Source organism: Setaria italica, chromosome IV (genome assembly GCF_000263155.2).
Source record: "Setaria italica strain Yugu1 chromosome IV, Setaria_italica_v2.0, whole genome shotgun sequence".
Lineage (NCBI taxonomy): Eukaryota > Viridiplantae > Streptophyta > Magnoliopsida > Poales > Poaceae > Setaria > Setaria italica.
In genome coordinates, this window is record NC_028453.1 from 13,310,323 (window position 1) to 13,329,346 (window position 19,024).

A 19,024-nucleotide genomic window follows, 5' to 3' on the forward strand; every position below is an offset into this window, starting at 1 on the left:
CCTATTCACAGATAAGCCCCTCCACCTCCAAAATTATTCGCAAATAGGCCCCTGGTTTATTGCAAACCCGTCCTAAAACTCATTTTAAGCCCCTAATCCATGTATATCTCATCATTTCATGCGCCAAACTTCCTCCAATTAATCCTAAATTTTACCACGTCATCCTCCAAAATACTTCCGCCGATCCATATCCAAATTTCCCAAAAATAATCTTTCTACCTATTTTCCGTTCGTGTTTTCTGTACGGAGCTCAACGGTTAAAAACCAACTTTCTTTTATTTATTTGTGTGCCCATTTGCGTGTGCCGTAGGTCGCAGATTACCAGAGGAGGAGCCCGAAGAGGAGTTTGACCGAGAGCTCGAGCCCGAGGACCAGTAGCACGAGCCGGAACTCCCGGAAGGCTTTGAAGACGGCAAGTCCAATCTCACCCTTTGATGCATACTTAATACCTAGTTTTTCAAAAACAACATATTGGCCTATTTTATAAAATGCATATCATTTTATTGCAAGACATGGTTGGATAGCCACCCCTTGATTGTTATGAACATTCCTTGTTATCCTATGGTTGTCTCTAAATATGACCCGCTCTATTTAGGCGATAACCACCGCTAGAATGCTTAGGAAATTGCTACTCGACTACAATCATTATTACAATGGTTTACTTGGAAAATAAGTGTGTGTGTGTGTTCAATTGGGAAAATGGTTTTCCGGGTTCGAAGGAAAGGGATGTGTAGACGAGATGGATGGGTGTTTCTTGTGTGAAATACCAGGATGTTGTGCTCGTACCTTAGTGGTTGAGCGATGTCGGGAGATATCCATCTTGTCATGGTTAAGGACCGAGTTGATGTGTCATCTTGCCTAATTCCACCATCATGCAACCACTCGACCGCTGTATGGGCAACGGCTTAGCATAAATCCCACTAGCTAAATTGTTAGTCTTCAGGGGTGCTGGTGAGCAACGGAAACCCATGGAAAAGGAGTAAGATCTTGGTGACTTAGGTCCCGGTTACGGTCTCATGGACGAGCCATGAACCCCTTGGGTGCTTCCGTGAGGACGAGCCAGTTTCAGCTAAGGTGGGTAATGGCTTTGTTAGGATCCGCACCGGCACTAAGGTGATCGTGCTACGGTACCCTACTTGTGGGAAAAGTGTACAATCTCTGCAGAGTTAAAACCTATCCGGGTAGCCGTGTCCACGGCATTGGACGAGTTACGGTTTGGTCACATAACTAGCACTTGGGCATGGTTGTCGTGTGTGTGTGTGTGTGTGTGTGTGTTGGATTTTTGGAAGTGTCCGGGCAGTTGTGCCGTGTGCTATGGTGGACGGGAAGTCCAATAGCGATAAAACTTTGGATCCTTTGTGTAGGATCAACCCCACTCCATGTTTCGGTTACTAAAGAACAGCTTTACGAAAACTCGTTTGAAAATAAGCCTATGCATGTGTTAAAAATCTAGCTTTCCCGCAAATGGACTCTAGCCTTTCCTTGATATATCCTATGCACATACTTGCTTGTATCCCCCTCCGTGGATGGGGTTGGACTTGTTGAGTACGTTCGTACTCACCCTTGCTTCGTTACTACAGAGGAAGACCCGGACTTTATCGCCGAGGACCTTGAGTAGAGGTTGTGTCCGCACCCAACGCTGCCTGTGGTGTTGGCCTTTCCAAGATGCTGCTGCTGCCGTGTAGTCCCGAGTGCTGTCTTTTGGCAGTCGCTTGGTTAGCCGCTGTTGTTTATTTACTTCTTATCGCTGCATGGCTCTCACGCCCACTCCCTTGGGAGTTGTATGGTAACTGAATTATCTGTCGAATAAATGTGTTATCAGCCTCCTAGGACTGATTTTTGTATCACATTTAGTCTCTACTTATGTGGGGACGCTTCAATTTTTAACTGGGATTTACATAATCACGGCTATTGTTCAGTGCGTTCTATGTATCAGTATTTGATGAACTAGGATACCCCTTTTACAAATTGAAAGTGCATTTAGTCCCCTAAGTGGGTTTGGTGTTGATGACATGCATGGTTAGGGGACTAATAATTTTATCAAGTGATTAACAGGTTTTAATTCTAAAGAAGTGCAAAGGTTATGAATGGAATCTCAAGAACCCCCTTCAAAGAAAGAACGGTGTTGAGCTCAAAAGAAGACTTTTTTATGATTTCTAATTTTGAATTTGAGTATAGAAACACCCTACTATAAAGGGGATGCGGATGGATAGCTTGAAAATACTAAAGTGCTTGTTTGAGATGCTAACTACCCATTGAGAGACACAACTCACTCACTTGCACACTTGTGTTCTCACATTTTCTGTGAGTGTCGAAAGTTCCGACAGAGGGTAGGAAGTTCCGACACCGTCCGGAAGTATTCAGAAACTTCCGACCGGGGGTTCTTGACCGATTTTATCTGACAGCATCAGAAGTTCCAACGATGTATCAGAAGTTCCGATAACAGTCACCGAATGTTTCTTGAAACTTTCGAGGAGAGGCTCTTAGTTGTTTTAATCTGAAGTTCCAATCCCGTGTCAGAAGTTTCAACAAGCACATAAATGTACAATAATGGCTAATTTTGGGGGCTCGGGTATAAATACCCCCTCAGCCCCCCCATTCATTGCTGCTGAACAACTCGAGCTAAAATAGCCCCCAAGCATTGAATACTCCTCCCCCACTTCCCTTTGAGCTAAATCCTTGGGAGTTTGAGCTAGGGATTGAGTGAGAGTAAGGTTGAAGGTGTGAATGTTGAGGATTTGAGTGTGAGATCCAACAAATTCATCTCAAGAGCACTCCAAGCATCTTCGGCCATCGATTCGCATTTCTTACTCTTGAAGCTTGCTTCTAGACGGATAGGCGTCGCCCGTTTGAGTGTCCTCTTTGTGTGGTGCGCCCGGGAACATTTGTATCACCCATCCTTCATGAATTCATAGTAAGTGACTCAATCCTCTATGGTTGATTGAGAGAGGTAAAGGGTTAGTGAGAACCCAACTCTTTGTGAGCTCCTCAATGGAGACGTAGCTTCCTTTGTGGAAGTGAACTTCGGAAAACAAATCCTTGTCTCTTGTGCTTATTGTGTTCTTCATGTTCATATTAACCTACAAGCTTGATTTAAGCCGATCTATAAATTTGTGTGGTTCCTTACATATCTATCACCTGCAGTAGTCTTTACTTCATTTATAATCTTTTGATTCAAGCAGAATTGGTAAATTCAGGTTTCATTTTGAATTTTGTTTAGCTCACTTTCTACTGTCAGAAGTTCCAACCCTGTATCGGAAGTTTCGACCCATCGGAAGTTCCGGCACAACATCGGAAGTTTTGACATATCTAATACTGCTGCGAAGTTTTTCAGGAAAAATTTGAAGTGAGCCTATTCACCCCTCTCTAGGCATCACAAGATCCTTTCACAAATAAATTTATTTGGAAGCCTAATATACCGCTAAAGATAAAAATCTTCCTTTGGTTCACTCAGCAAGGTGTAATATTAACAAAGGATAATTTAACTAAGAGGAACTGGACTGGTAGTAAAAATATTGTTTCTGTGATTGTAATGAGACAATTAAAAATATGCATGCTAAAGCTATTTGAAAAATTGTTCATATGTTACCGGTTTAACTCCACCTAGATCAATTATTCACATGGGAATTGGTTAACCAGCATAGATAAGAAGAAAAAAAGATTGATTTTTGTGGGGGTTGCTGCACTTATGTGGGTTATTTGGGGTACTCGCCATGATATGGTTTTTGAGAAAAAGCAGTTCACTTCTTTTATGCAGGTAGTATTCAGAGGAGCTTATTGGCTACAATATTGATCCCTACTGAAGCGTGAAGACACAAGCATTTGGCAACCAAAGCTTTGGAGGTCATCGCTTTGGATATATTTGCTAAGAACGGATGGAAAAGCAATAATAGACTTTGCTTATGATTATTTTCTCTATTTGTGAACTGTTATCTTTATTTTGTTAGACTAGCTTTAAAGCTGAATTTGATGTAAAAGATTAGCCGTGTGCGGTCGCAGAGGCTGGAAACAATTTGATTTTCTAAAAAAATCTACAAAATAAACAAAATGGGCTAAAGACCAACAATATATATAGAAAAGAATCGGAAGAGGGGGAGGGGATAAATTAAAAAAGCGAATGGAAAGGCATCCACCATAGAATACAAATCATCAATCCAACCTACTCTAGGTTAATGGGCCAATAATCGTATCTCCGTACTTAGATGAGTTTAATGACTGCAATTTACACTTTTTTTTTTACCATACTGAAACTCTCTCACTAAGTATGATGGCCATATATTTATTTTACCCAAATAGTTCATCAACCAGGACTCCCGCATGAACTAAAAACTTTAGGAGCTATTGTATTAGAAAATTATTTAAAAATTATACATCTAGTTAATAATCAAAATCGTTTACCTACTACTCTCTCATTTATTTAAGAAAAAAGTTCAAATTACTCCCTTCAAGTATAGCGAAAGTCTGGATAACTAAACTATTTTTTTGTTTCAGTCTACATCATAAACTATATCATTCGGATCAATTTATCTCTAAATGCATTTATCTTTTTTGTTTTTGCATGCACAAATTGAATTTTAATTTGAGTTTGCAGGGTGGTAGTGGACATCATAATCTATATTTTAAAAATATATTATGAATTTTTCACCATTATTTTTCATATAATTTTATATTTCAAGGATAAATTCATAATTAAATGTCTTACCATATCAAAATAATGATAAACAATTCATAATGTATTTTTCTAACATGTCTTATTGTATCCGCTATCATCTTGAGAAATTAATTTCAACTTAAGACTCTACTTGTGCATGGGGAAATAAAAAAGATAAATTGTCTTAAGTGATAAATTAAACTAAATGGTGTAGTTTAGGAGGGTAAACTGAACTAAAATATACTTTAGGAGGTTATCCAGACTCGGCTATTTAATATTCTAACACAATATTCGTATAGATGTGTAGTTATTTTTATCTAGTTTTGATTGACTTTTAATTAGTAATTACTCTATACACTTTTTCATCCATATTCGCCCTTTTTTTCACTTTGCATCTTATCTCCTTGTATTGTACTCGGAAATTTTCCCGTGCATGGCACGGAAGGAAAAAAACCCCAATAGACATGACATAAAACTTGGATGATAATTTGATGTTATTTGTTTATGAATTATTAGTTTTTCTTCTTGAATTATTGAATATAAGTTTTTTCTTTCTTCATTTTTTATCTTTATCGTTTGTTTCTTTTTTTGAATGAACCGCACAAGACAATGCGAGTTTTTATTGATATAGTAGAAAAATACAAGACTACAGTCTTGGAAGGCTATAGGCAGGAAAATGAAAAAGAAAAGAAAGAAAGATCCTACACTCACCCGGTTAGATTGGAACATCAACACGGGTAACACACAACTCAACCGCCAAAGCCGACTGGTTGGATTGAGACCTCAACCACACAGCTCCACTCGACAACGGCAGCCATACCGAAAGCCTTATCGCAGTGCCCACCAACAAACCTACTCTCCTATAATCGTCGAGACCTCCCCGTGTGATCTCACGTTGATCGACCAAGTTTGTTTCTTTTATAACATTGGTTTTTGTTTGATGTAGGTCCCACAGGCTTAAAAAATTGATTAGTACATCATTCTTATCCCAAAGCCCAAGCATTGTGCCTGTTTTCTTGATCTCGCCGGTCCTGGAACCACCGCGCAGTTCCCTCATGCTAATCAGATGAGTGCTAATCAGATGAAATCAGACGAGATCAAGAACTAATCAGGCGAGATCAAGAACTAATAAGTTCCCTCGTGTTTTCTTTTATAACGTTGGTTTTTTTATGGTGCCCCACGCTTCCTTGTCGGACCCCTACACTGCACCCCCATTGTCTCCCCGCTCTATCGCTGCTTCCTCATCGGCCTTCTATGTTGCATCCCTACCGCCACTAACCTGCTCTCCCACTGCTATGTTGTCAATTGTTTGCCATGCGATTCCCTCACTAGATAGATTTGCAGTCATCTGCTGGATCTGGCCTTCGCCGCCTAGCAAGGAGGAGTTGTGTGGTGGTGTTGTAGCTGTAAACGATTGACGTCTAGATGCTGATGTCAAATTTTGTTGTTGCTAGTTAGTGGTATTCCTTTGTCCTCTATTTTGTTCTTGGGTGTATTGCTTGGTCGGCGGCGTGGGCGGCCAGTGGATGGCGAGAGGGTCGGCGGCGGCGGATGGTGAGGCCAGCGGGGTACGGGTGGATGGCAGATGGCGCGTGATGGCGGATTGATTCGTGGGAATCAAGGAGGGGGCGGACGCATTGCGGGCCGTAGAGACGCGTGCAAGTGAGGAAGAAAGGGACTTTTTTGCAAATCGTTTAGAACTACGTCTGTTTAACTCCAAGGACTGCGGGTTGATTACGAAAGTTTGAGGAACTTTTTTGAAAAACTACCCGATGGTTAGAAGAAACAACCGCATTTTAATATTAAGCAGAGATTTAACATGAAAATTAGTATTTTTCATCGCTTCCTTCCATATATGTATAAATGATCAACATGGTAACACCCACCATGCATAATATTAAAAATGATAGAAATAGGTAGAATCATATATTAATTTACTTTTGGATATTTATGTAGATAATTAGATTAAGATTTAGGTGTCTACTTTAGATTATTTTTAATAACGACGTACACAGGTAGTTTAGATACAAATTTAGAACGGTGCTTCGTCCGGTGCAATCCCAGTTACCTGCTTGCAACTAATAATAAAAGTAAGACAATCCATAGCGGTTGAACTAAGACAATCATTCCATAAGCGAAAAAAATTGCAAAATCTGATCGTGCCACTCTCCACTTTTAGCAGATTATCTGCGTTGAGGAGAAGGGACGGACAACGTTTAAGACATTGGCTAGCATTTACAAATATTTTACGAATAAGACAGAAGAACTTCCACATTATTCTTGAAAAGCTCAACTGGTTGGAACCCAGTATGATCTATGTTTCTAAGGAAGATAAGCTTCAGATTTTGAGAAATTATAATCGGCCGTTCTGCATCTGGAAGACTGGCACTGTCTTACCATATAGGGAAAAAAAACGTATGCTAAAACATACTTTAAAAAATTCGTAGCATTTCTACATAGCTAGAGAGTACAGCAGATTACATGAATGCTTAACACACATGTATCCAGGGTTTAATCCAAACATCACCAGCTTTTAGAAATAATGTGAATCCAGAAAGAATGGTGAGAACAGAGAACTGGAACACTGATCGTTTGGACCGCGTTACAAAAGGATTCCTTAAATTTGCCCCTTGTGCGCCACTGTTGTATTTGTCCATGAAATTTGATCAGGATGCCCTGAAGAGAGAAATCCCACTTCTCTTCCATTTCTTCAGGCATTTTGCAATGGCACTGATAAAAAATCTAATAAACACAAGAAAAATCACCACGCCAGCTATTAGCAAAAGGACATATACGGACGTCCTGAATTTCCGGCAGCTTCCCGCAGCAAAGGCTATCATGAGAGCCAGCAGGTGTAGTATCATAACCAAGCAGAGCAGTACCTCAAAGGGAACGTACTTCTTCCTAACAGATGTACTAAGCAGAAGAATGATCACAATCACAACAATGGATGCCACGAAGGAGAAAGGATTGAAGGAGAAGAAAGTCATATAGCGTCCGTTATTAATATCATGAAGGATCGGATTGCCTGCAACATGGCCATTGTCATCAGACTAGAAGCCACCAGGTGGGTTCAGACCAGCTTGGTAAGTGATTGAGGCAGCTAAAATTGCAATAAGCATGAGGTACTTGTGCCTTTTTCTTTTCCATGTTTTCATCAGAATTCAAAGTTTCTGGAGTGTTACAAATAACTTCTGGCTCAACCGTCTTGGTAAGAAAAACCCATGTGTGCATAAAATCTATAACTGCATCCAATAGTCTTCCTAGTGTATCATGCATCGAAGGGAGCAGGGCTTGAATCACAAGGGATACTAGAACAGCCACAGCAATGATGATGAGAAAAATGGATTGTATTTTATTCCTGAAGGCTGCAGCTTCCAGCAGCATAGGCAATCAGGAGGCCAAGCAAGCCCACCATCAAACACAGTCGCAGAGCATAGGACTTGATTCCATGCTCAATGTATTCCTCGTTCACAAGTAAGATTGTGATAACTACAGAGGACACGAATGAGACTGAATTGGAGTAGTAGAACACATCATACCGTCCTGGACGGTTATCCTGAAGAATTGGATTGCCTGGTGAGCCACTGACATCTCTGTCATCAGACCAAACACCTCCTGGAGGGTTTATACCAGCTTGGTATGTAACAGTTGCAGCTACTATAGCTACAACAATAGATTACTCCGCCTTCCTAATTCCTTTGGTTCCAATTCGTTCTCACCAGTACTATTCTCTGTTTGCTTGTTACATAACTGAGGCAATGCTGACCAAAACTGCTTCACTGTGTCTGAAACAAGATTTTTGCACTGTATAGGGATGACATGAATAGATATCAGAACATGAAAGCAAACATAAGCGAGAACAAGACATACTAACACTGATATGTAGATGGATTTCTTTGCTTCCCTGCAGCTCCCCATGACAAAAGCCCCTGTTAGTGAAAGTACATCCACTATCATAGCTATCTGCCACTCACGGCGTTTTGTAACCTTCTCACTTATACTCTTGCTCCGGATTATAAGGATCATGACAAAAGATGCCACAAACGCAACTGCATTGAAATAGAAGAATGCAATGAAGCATGGATGGTTATTGTCTTCAAGAATATTAGAGTATGTATAGTCGTATATGTGTTGTACTCATATTTCTTGTACACCAAGCCTATATGGCTATATATATGAAAGGTCACCCCCCCTCCAAGGGGTGTGCGGTGTTTTCCTATCTCTCTACAAAGAATGCCATCACCGGCTGAATGTTTATTTTCACTTGTTGACCAGAAGCCACCTGGTGGATTTAGACCTGATTGATATGTCAGAGATACTGCAAGAATGGAAAGAAGAAGCAGACATGTACGAGTCTTCTTCAGATGCTCCTCAGTTTGATCGCCACGAGAATTTTGATCTTCTGCTGGTACACCAATTGTCTGTACTGAATCTTGGTGATGATTCGCAAGAGTACTCTGCTGCCCTGCATCACTTGTCATTGAGAGCACCCGATCCACTTTATTCATGCATGATACAAATTCATCTTTGATATTTTGTAGCCAGACTGCCGCAGGTTTGTAAGCAAAAATCCAAGCTAAAAATGCAATGCAGATCAAAATGATGACGATGATAAGCATGACATAGGCTGATGGTCTTATATCCCTACAGCATCCAGCAGCATAGGCACCAATTAGGCATAACAGGTCAGCTACCACACAAAAAACTACTGATTTGGATCTTTTCCCATGCTCGCTCAATCCTGGACTTAGAAGCAGTATGATTGTGACCAAAGATGCCACAAAAGAGGTCGAATTGCAGCTAACAAATATATTATAACGGTGAAGGTAGTGGTTGCGAAGAGCAGGAGTAGCTGGACGGTGCTTATAAGGAGAAGTGCCTGATAAGTAATCATTTCCAGCCCAAAAGCCTCCAGGTGGACCCAACCCGGCTTGGTATGTGATTGTTGCTGAAAAAGTTTGTTGACGTCCAAAAGTGGCAGGTCCGGGTAGATCTGGTCAGACCTGTTTAGATGCCCAACCGGTCAGACCGGTTTGAAGAAAGTTCCCAAATTGCAAATTGAACTTCACCATGGCGTAGCTCTCGCCGAGACAATCGAAATGCATATATGGATCGTCCGATTTGGACTTCGGATGAGAGAGTTATGCCCTCGGGAAGATCAGCACCCCGTGCAGACAGGTCAGACCGGCTGACCCCACCGGTCAGACTGCTTGGATCAAAGTGCTCCAAATGAAGATTAGACTCCATTATTGCATAGATCTCTTTGAGTAGATCAAGATTCATATATAAAACGTCCGATTTGGAGTTCGGATGAGGGAGATACGATCTTCGCAAGATCTGCACCCGGGTAGACCGGTTAGATCGGCTGCCCAGGCCGGTCTGGCTCTGTGTAATCCGAGTAGGAGTTGTGATTTAGCATGAGTTGTATTAGGGTTTTGACTCCTGCATGGGGAAAACCTTCCCTCCCTATAAATATAAAGGGATTCGGCCGACTGAGGAGATCCAACCCAATCGACAAAAACCAATCTACTATTTTGTATCTTTTCCTTTATTTTTTTTCCCTAGCTTTTCCAATCTACTGCTTGTTGTTCTTCCTTCGTCTCGACGACGTCTTAAGGTGTTCTAGGTGGCCTGCCGACTCTAGAACAACCTACGTGCGCTTGCCCTGACGAGGTTCCTCCAGGGCGAGCGTTCGTCGGTCTATCGTCAGCCTGTCCGACAACCGGTTAGACCGGTCCCTGTAACCGGTCAGATGAGCCTGCGCCGAGGTGCTGTAGCGAGCCCCTCTGTGTGCCGCACGATCGTGTGCGTTCATATGTTGGCCGAAAAAAGCGTCAACAAAGTTACGAGCATCAAAATAAACTTGCAAGCCTCCTCGCGATCTTTTGCACTCATGGACTTTTCTCTCTTGCAACCCTCTAAGTTGCAGATAACAAATTTGCAATTGGAAAGAATCTGAGTTATCACAACTGTCACTTTCTTTTTGAATGTTTCTGAAACAATCCTTGTGGATATAAATCCAAACATATGCGAAAACTGCATAAGACTAGAACCATGTGCAGATGGATGACTTAAGTGCCCTGCAGCTCCCAGCAGCATAGGCCCCCATCAGACTGAATAGATCCACTAGCATTGTAAATTGCATCGAACGTAGCCATAACTCCTGCCTGGCCACACTCTTGCTTAGAAGCAAGATGATTAAGACGAGAGATGCAGCAAAGGCTGTTGCATTGCAATAGAAAAATACCTCATGCCATTGGTAGAACTCAGCATGAAGGGCAGGGTCACCAGCTTTATGGCCAACCTTGTTTTGATACCAAAATCCCCCGGGTGGTGTTAGTCCAGAATTGTATGTCACACTAACTGCTAAGGTTCCAAGCAGTACCAAATACTTCCTCAGTTTCCACAAATGCTCATAACAATCCTGAGTGCTACCTACGATGCCCTGCCTACTGCTGCTGATGCCAGTGACAGTGGGAATCTGCCCATTGTTTTCGCCATGGGCTTCACTGTTTTCAATCTCTTCACTGCTTAGTCGTGGTTGCACTGTTTCCATATGGCAGGCCCCCAACTGAGTGCAAGTCTCAGCTGCCCTCTGTATCCTTGCAGCTTCAGAGAAAAAATAGCTCTTCTGATGCGAGGAGGTATCTGAAAGATTCAAAATTTATTCAAAGATTGTTCTGATGCCTGGACAAGAACGGCTCACAATGAAGGATGGGAAAGAAGTACAATAAAAAGACAGATTCCGCATGAGGCATGACAGTTGTTGACCTTAACCGAAGTATATTAGGGTGTTGGTGGTGCTAAGTTACATCCATGTCCATCAACCAAACAAGTAAACACACAAGATGCAAAAGGAGATCGTAGCTATGGGGGAGACATGATAATGCTCATTAAGCTGTATGGTATGGTCGCTCTTGCTCCGAGCTGAGATTGGAGGTTTGAGCTTGCATCCAGGATGATATGGCTTGGCTGCTGAGATCCGACTAGTGAGCACACTAGTAAAGAGTCCACGAAGCTGTCATTGGTGTGATGCACACTAGTAAAGACTCCACAAGAGCGAGTCTGAAGAAGATGACAAAGGAGGGAGACTTGGTGAAGTCAATGTCAATTCCCCAAAGGGCAGCAACACAGACACAACAAGGTAATTAACGGTTACCTCGCTGGTCCCTACAGTGACAACCATGCCATGTACTCGAGCTTAGGAAGACGTAACTCGAGCTGTACACAAACCAATACTGTATTAAAACAGCCAATAAGCTACTAGTACCATGGGCCTAGTTCTCCCACACTCGTTGGTATCCGGATTTTAAATACGGGGGATGGCATGGCTGCCTTGAATCCAGAGAGCATCAGGTATAAAACAACTGAACGTCAATCACTTTTTTGCACCATTAGATCTACACTGAGCCGCCCAGATCAATTTGCAGAATATTCACAATTTCTCACGAGTAGAATATTCACAATTTCGACTAATGGATATGCAAAATATCAGTCAGATAATTGTTTGACGTTGAATAAATCTGAAAAAAAAACAGTGAAAGAAACAACTTGCACAAACACGCATCCCATCGTTAGTAACTTAATACCATATGGGCATATGGGCATAGATATATACCTCAGTTCCAGAAAAGAACACATTGATATAGCCAACGACATGAGCGATTGATATCATAGTACCAGGGAGGCAATGCGGCGCGCGCCAAAGGGATCGGCACGCACCAGCAGAACGGCATCGCGACAAACCAATCGGCAGACCGGTCGAGTGGCATGTCAGCGATCGTGTCCCGGCCGGAGTTACCACCAGTTGGGCTGGCTTGCCGACTGGATGCCGGTGCACGACCGCCACGCATGTTGGCTCCAACGAGCAGAGGACATCCTCCTGCGCCGCCTTGACGTTTCGGCTGCGCAATCGGCCTGTTCGCTTCAGCTTATAAGCCGGCTGAAAAGCTGAAACGGCTGATTTGTTGTGAGAGGAAAACACTGTTCGGTGGCTGATAAGCCGGCTGAATAAGCTGAAGCGAACAGGGCGATAGGGCCGCAATTGAGTGCCTGACACCGTCCCAGCCAGGCAGCGCTGCTGCGCTGGAGCACCTGGTGTGCACGGACGGGACGGCAGGACTCTCCGCCTCTCCGGACCCGGGCCCCGCATTTCGTCGAACACCAGGCAGCCAGGAAGAGTTGCCTGCTTCGATGGGAGGAGGGAGCCCTTGCGCGAGCCACCGGGTCAGAGACTGAGGCCACCACGGGTGCGGTTGCAGGAAGTACCTCGGACGGAGTCGATCGGGATTCGGTTGTGATGGGTGGAGGGAAGGGCCAAGGGGGGCAACCGAAAAGATGCATGGAGGCTGCCTCCATGGGTGTGCTGCTTCCCTCCATCCCCCTATGCCCCACGGCTGCAGCCTGCGACCCAGACCATGCCATGTCTGCAATGCCCCTACCCCCTTGCAGCCTGCGACCCAGACCATGCCTAGGCTAAATTAGAGGATCCTTTACCACGCCTATCTATGATTAAAGGTTGTTCAGCGAGGCCCTGTGGCTCTGCTCCAACACAAACTCGACATCTTCATGTACGACCATGAATAATACAACAGGCATATTTCACAATTTGTTTTATAAACAATGACAATAGGAATAAAAGAATTACAAAGATCTGATTGCACCACTGTCACCTCTTTAGATGATTATATATGTGCACTAAGAGAAATAAAGGACAGACAAGGTTTAAAGCATTGGCCGCCATTCATCAATGATTTAAAGTTCTGACATCTTTATCCGGTATGATGGGGCGAATAATGCAACAGAAAAACCTTAATTGAGAAAGAAACAAACGGGACTAGAACATTAGTTAACATGAGAGAATGTATACTATGAGTTTCTAAAGCCACTACAAACCATTCAGCATCTGGCGATCCGGCCTACCATAGGAGAAAAAAAAATGCATGCAAGCACAGAAACATAATGAAAAAAAAAATCCACGGTCTACTTTGTTTCATGAAAAGTATCCAGCGGATTACACAATACAAAAATGTCAACATGCTTTAATCCAAATTCAACTTTCCTAAACGACTGTTTATCAACATACAGCATCACCATCCTGCTAGTAAATTTGAAGACAAAAACAGTGGTGAGGATTTTTTGTACCCTGCTAAAGCAAAGGAAGACGAAGAAGAAGAATACTGACTTAAGAACTGCAGGGAAGGTTTCTTCAAACTTGCTCTCTTTGTACCCTAGTGTTCGTGCTTGAAACACGAGAAGTATGTCTTGAGCAGAAAAGCCCTTTTGTCTTCCACTTTCTTGGATATTTTTTAATGGCTCTTGACAGAACAATAAGAACCACAAGATATATTGCTACGCCAGCTACTAGCACAAAGACATAGACTGAGGTACTTAATTTCCGGCAGCTTCCCGCAGCAAAAGCTGCCATGAGAGACAGCAGGTCCAGTATCATAATCAAGAGCAATACCTCAAGTGGGACAGCTTTCTTCCTAATAGATTTACTGAGCAGAAGCATTATCACAACAATAGATGCCATGAAGGAGATAGCATTGAAGAAGAAGAATGTCATGTAGCGTAGGTGATTAATGTCAAGGAGGAGTGGATTGCCTGCAAAATGGCTGTCATCATCAGACCAGAAGCCACCAGGCGGGTTCAGACCAGCTTGGTATGTGATGGAGGCTGCTAAAGTGGCAATAAGCATGAGATACTTATGCCTCTTTCTTTTCTTTTGTTCATCAGAATCTTTAGTTTCCTGTGACTCGGAAGGAGAAATTTCTCGCCTACCCTTCCCATTACAAAAAACCCAGCTCTGGAGATATTCCACAAGTTTCTGCAGACGGTCCATAAGTTTAGCCAGTGGTCTTTGTAACGTTTCGTACATTGAAGATAGTAGGACTTGAATCACAAGGGATATAAGAACAGCCACAGCAATGACGGTGACAAAGATGGACTGCTTTCTGTTCCTGCAGCTTCCTGCAGCATAGGCAATCAAGAGGCCAATTAAACCCACCACCAAACACACTCGCAGTGCATAAGATTTGATTCCATGCTCACAGGATTCCTTATTCACAAGAAGTATTATGATAGCAACAGATGACACAAACGAGACTGAATTTGAGTAGTAGAACACATCGTATCGCCTTCGATGGTTGTCCTGAAGGATTGGATTTCCTGGTTTGCCACTGACATCTTTATCATCAGACCATACACCTCCTGGAGGGTTGATACCAGCTTGGTATGTGACAGTTGCAGCTAGAATAGAAAGTGTCAGTAATAGATTACGCTTGCGTTCCAATTCCTTTGGACTAGATTTCTCCCCTGTTTGCTTGTGGCATAACTGAGGCAATGCTGACCACACATTTCCACAAGAGAAATTCTTTAGTTTATCTGTAACCTGCCTTTTACACTCTGGAGGGATCACATGAATCGCTATCAGAACATGAAGAAGAACATAAACAAGAACAAGACACAATAAAACTGATGTGGAAATGGACTTCTTTGCATCCCTGCAGCTTCCCATGACAAAGGCCCCAGTTAGGGAAAGTAAGTCCACTATCATAACTATCAGCAACACGCGGTGTTTTGTAACCTTCTTGCTCATACTCTTGTTCAGGAGCATAAGGATGATGACAATAGATGCCACAAATGCAACTCCGTTGAGATAGAAGAATGCAATGAAGCGTGGATGCTCACTGTCCTCAAGTATGCGATCACCAGCTGAATGATTGTTCTCACTTTCTGACCAGAAGCCACCTGGGGGATTCAGACCTGATTGATATGTCAGAGATACTGCAAGAATAGCAAGAAGAAGCAGATATGTGCGGGTCGTCTCCAGATGCTCTTCAGTTGACACTTCTTGTTTGTTGTTAACGCCACCATTTTCAATATCACGGTTAGTACATCCAGTTGAAGTGTGTTCTTCTGCAGATTCCACATTACCACTGGCTTCCAAAGGCAACGAAGTCTTTCCATCCTCAATGGAGTCATCAGCTAACATATTTTGTTCAGAAGAGCCCTCTTCTGGCATATCAGTAGTCCTGATGTTAACAGCTGAAGACTGCTTGTTCATACCTGAAACTTGCTGGCTGTCTGCAGGCATACCATCCCTTTGCTGACAGCTCGATGATGGTTGTTCTGTGCTGGACAGAGACTCCGGTGTGTTTGCATCTAGCTTGCAGTCTGTTGATTCACTCTCCAGATTGGACACAAGATCCTCAGTGTTTGTTGATTCTGGACTATTGTCTGATGGATGCTGAGAGTTGGAGACTGACTCAGTATTTTCCACCTTCTGATTGCCTTCGGGTGGATACTCCCCACTGGACTCTGCTTCTGTGATATTTGAAACTTGCTGATTGCCTGCAGTCTGGAGTCCTGGATCACATTTACCGTCTTCTGCTGTTGCAGCAGATGAATGGATTGAATCTTTCTGATGACTTCCATGAGAACTCTCTGGCTTTGCATTCATTGATCCGCTACTCCTAGATTTCAGTGAGAGTGCTCGACCCAGCACACCCATGCACCGCATAGTGTGTGCTTTGATCTTCTCTATCCAGTCTGCGACAGGTTTGTAAACAAATATCCCAGCTAAAAATCCAATGCAGATGAAAACAATGACTGTAATAAACATGACATAGAATGATGTTGCTACATCCCTACAGCATCCAGCAGCATAGGCACCAATTAGGCACAACAGGTCCGCCACCACGCAAACAACCACTGCTTTGGACCTTATTCCATGCCTGCTCAGTTCTGGACTCAGAAGTAATATAATTGTAACCAAAGATGCCACAAAGGAGGTTGAATTACAACTAACAAAGATATTATAACGGCGCAGGTAGTGACTGCGAAGAACAGGAGTAGCTGGACGGTGCTCTGAGATATGATCATTTTCAGCCCAAAAGCCACCTGGTGGATTCAACCCTGCCTGGTATGTGACACTGGCAGCAAAAGTTACAAGCATCAGAATAAACTTGCGAGCCTCCTCAAGGTTTCTTTCCTCTTGACGACTATTTGTTTCCACATCACATATACCCAACTTGGATAGAGTTCGATTTACCATTGTTTTCACCTTCTCTTTGAATATTTCTGGAACAAACCTTGTGGATACTAGGATATGAATCAAAACATATGCAAAAACAATAATGACTAGAACCCATGTGTAGATGGATGACTTAAGAGCCCTGCAGCTCCCAGAAGCATAGGCCCCCATCAGACTGAATAGGTCCACTAGCATTGTAAATTGCATCGAGCGAAGCCATAACTTCTGCCTGGTCACACTCTTGCTTAGAAGCAAGATTATTAAGACAAGAGATGCAGCAAATGCTGTTGCATTACAGTAGAAGAATACCTCATATCGTTGGTAGAACTCAGCACGAAGGACAGGATCGCCAGCTTGATGGCCATCCTTGTTTGTATTCCAAAATCCCCCGGGAGGTGTTAAACCAGAATTGTATGTCACACCAACAGCTAAGATTCCAATTAGTACCAAATACTTCCGCAGTTTCCACAAGAACTCAAAATCATCATTGGTGCTATCAACAGAGGAAAAGCTCCTGGATTGATTGTCCATGGAGTCCTGCCCACTGCTGCCACCACCACCAATGCTAGTGACCATGGAAATCTCACTATTGTTGTCTCCATGGGCGTTGCTATCTTCAATCTCATCATTGCTTGCTCCTGGAGTAGCTGTGGTGCCGGTTGGAGCAATGGCACGCCCTGTTTGCACAGCAGTAGCCATATGGCAGTTCCCCAACTGATACTGCAAGTGTCAGCCCTCTACCCTTGCATTTGCAGCAGCAGGAAACAGGTCTTTGGATGTGAGAAGATATCTGTAAGATTCAAAGTCACAGATTACTCAAGGATGTTCTGGTTTCTGGAAGAAGAGCAATTGGCAAAAGAATGGATGCAGGGAGAAAGAGAAGACTTGAAGCGTGGAGTCAATGCCACCAACATAAAGATAGCAAACAGTAGCAATGAATTATTGTGTATGCTTCAGTGGCTAAGAAATTAAACAAAAGAATGAGACTAGTAACAAGTAAGACCCTAGTCCATCATCAGAATCCGTACTGGGTTTGTTTTAAAAAAAAAGAGATCATGTTGCAAGGAAGAAATCTTTAGAAGTCTACTGTATATGGCACAATAATTTTTTTAAAAAAAATAGCAAAAGTTCTTTAGAAGTTCTACTGTACTCAATCATGAAAGATGTTTACTGGAAACCATGAGCTATTGGCAATGCTAAAACACCAGGAAGGAAAAGGAGGACATACCTAAAGGGACGGAAGACATTGCATTGCCCACCAGTAAATTACATGAACAGACTTCCCCAGCAGCTATATGATATGATCACTCCGTAACTGAGGTTGCAAGTTTAAGCTTGCATACAGAGCAACAGATGACTTGGCTGCTTGGACCGGTGAGTACACTTGTAAGGACTCCAAGAAGCTCAGCCATTGAAGAGCCCGTGGAAGGTGTGAACAAGAGGAAGCAGAGAAAACGAATATGGCAAAGGGAGAAGACCAAGTGAAGTCAATTACCCCAGAGGCCAACACAGGGAATGGTAGACCCCCACAGCGACAAGCCACCAACCATGCCATGCAGTATGAATGCCCGTGAGTTGCTGCCATTGACTAACCATTGACTAACTAAGAATGAGCTGTATATTGATCTGCAAGGCGTTTTTCTTAAAAAAAGAATATATATGGCTATTATGCTACTGCTCCAGATAAAATCTAAGAGGGTTCTCTAATTAAAAAAAAAGCAAAGAAGAAGAGAAAATAGGTTGTGACATGGACCTAGTCGAATCCAGAGTTGATAGGTTTTCCAGATTGTAAATGTAATATATATGAAACATGGTAGGATCACTTTGGAGTTAGAGCACCAAATACCAAACTTATCGAATGTTCAGTATTAGTAATGGAATTGCAAGGTACAACTAACTGAACAAGTACACACTACCCCTTTTTCATTTACATTCCAAGCTGGCCCTGCAAGTAATACAACAATAGATGGCTTGTGTAGTTGGGTAAGTGCAAGGGCAGTCCCAATGAAAGAAACTGACGCGGTTTCCATAGCATAAGAAATCATCTATAGAAATTATCTTCCACAGTAGAGGTGTCTTTGAGTAATAATTATTTTCTCTTTCTCTCTTCCAACTCTATCTTCTTCCTCTAATGGAAGTATGGCACGAGCCCCCTAGAAACTGGTGGTTTCTCTCCAATGGCGATTTCTTGGTTTCTTGTTGCATTGGGTGAAAAGAAGACCTTATTTCTTCATGAGGAAACCATTTCTAGGATTTTTACTCTCTTTCTTCATTAATTATGTTACCATGTCAGCATTTTGCCTACGTGGCAAGTCATTTAATGAGGATAGAAA

General features: G+C 42.7%; 1 protein-coding gene and 1 pseudogene across 2 annotated transcripts; both read right to left on the minus strand.

The window, feature by feature from the left end:
- Positions 1-7,317: 7,317 nt before the first annotated feature.
- On the minus strand, positions 7,318-9,135 carry LOC101756091 (annotated as a pseudogene).
- A 4,315-nt stretch (positions 9,136-13,450) lies between these two features.
- LOC101783914 lies at positions 13,451-18,175 on the minus strand. 2 transcript variants are annotated; one of them, XM_004965202.4, is made up of 3 exons: positions 17,920-18,175; positions 13,839-17,481; positions 13,451-13,751 (listed from the first exon to the last, which is right to left on the minus strand). In XM_004965202.4, the coding sequence occupies exon 2, from the start codon at positions 17,388-17,390 to the stop codon at positions 13,863-13,865; it is 3,528 nt and encodes a 1,175-aa protein (XP_004965259.1). In that variant the 5' UTR covers positions 17,391-17,481; positions 17,920-18,175; the 3' UTR covers positions 13,451-13,751; positions 13,839-13,862. The 2 variants fall into 2 exon arrangements, with proteins under 2 accessions (XP_004965259.1, XP_004965258.1); XM_004965201.4 differs by having other exon boundaries at positions 13,483-17,481.
- Between the last annotated feature and the right edge of the window lie 849 nt (positions 18,176-19,024).

Excerpts from the sequence above, each read along its gene's own strand:
- LOC101783914 (XM_004965202.4), bottom strand. The coding sequence starts at position 17,390 with ATGGCTACTGCTGTGCAAACAGGGCGTGCCATTGCTCCAACCGGCACC.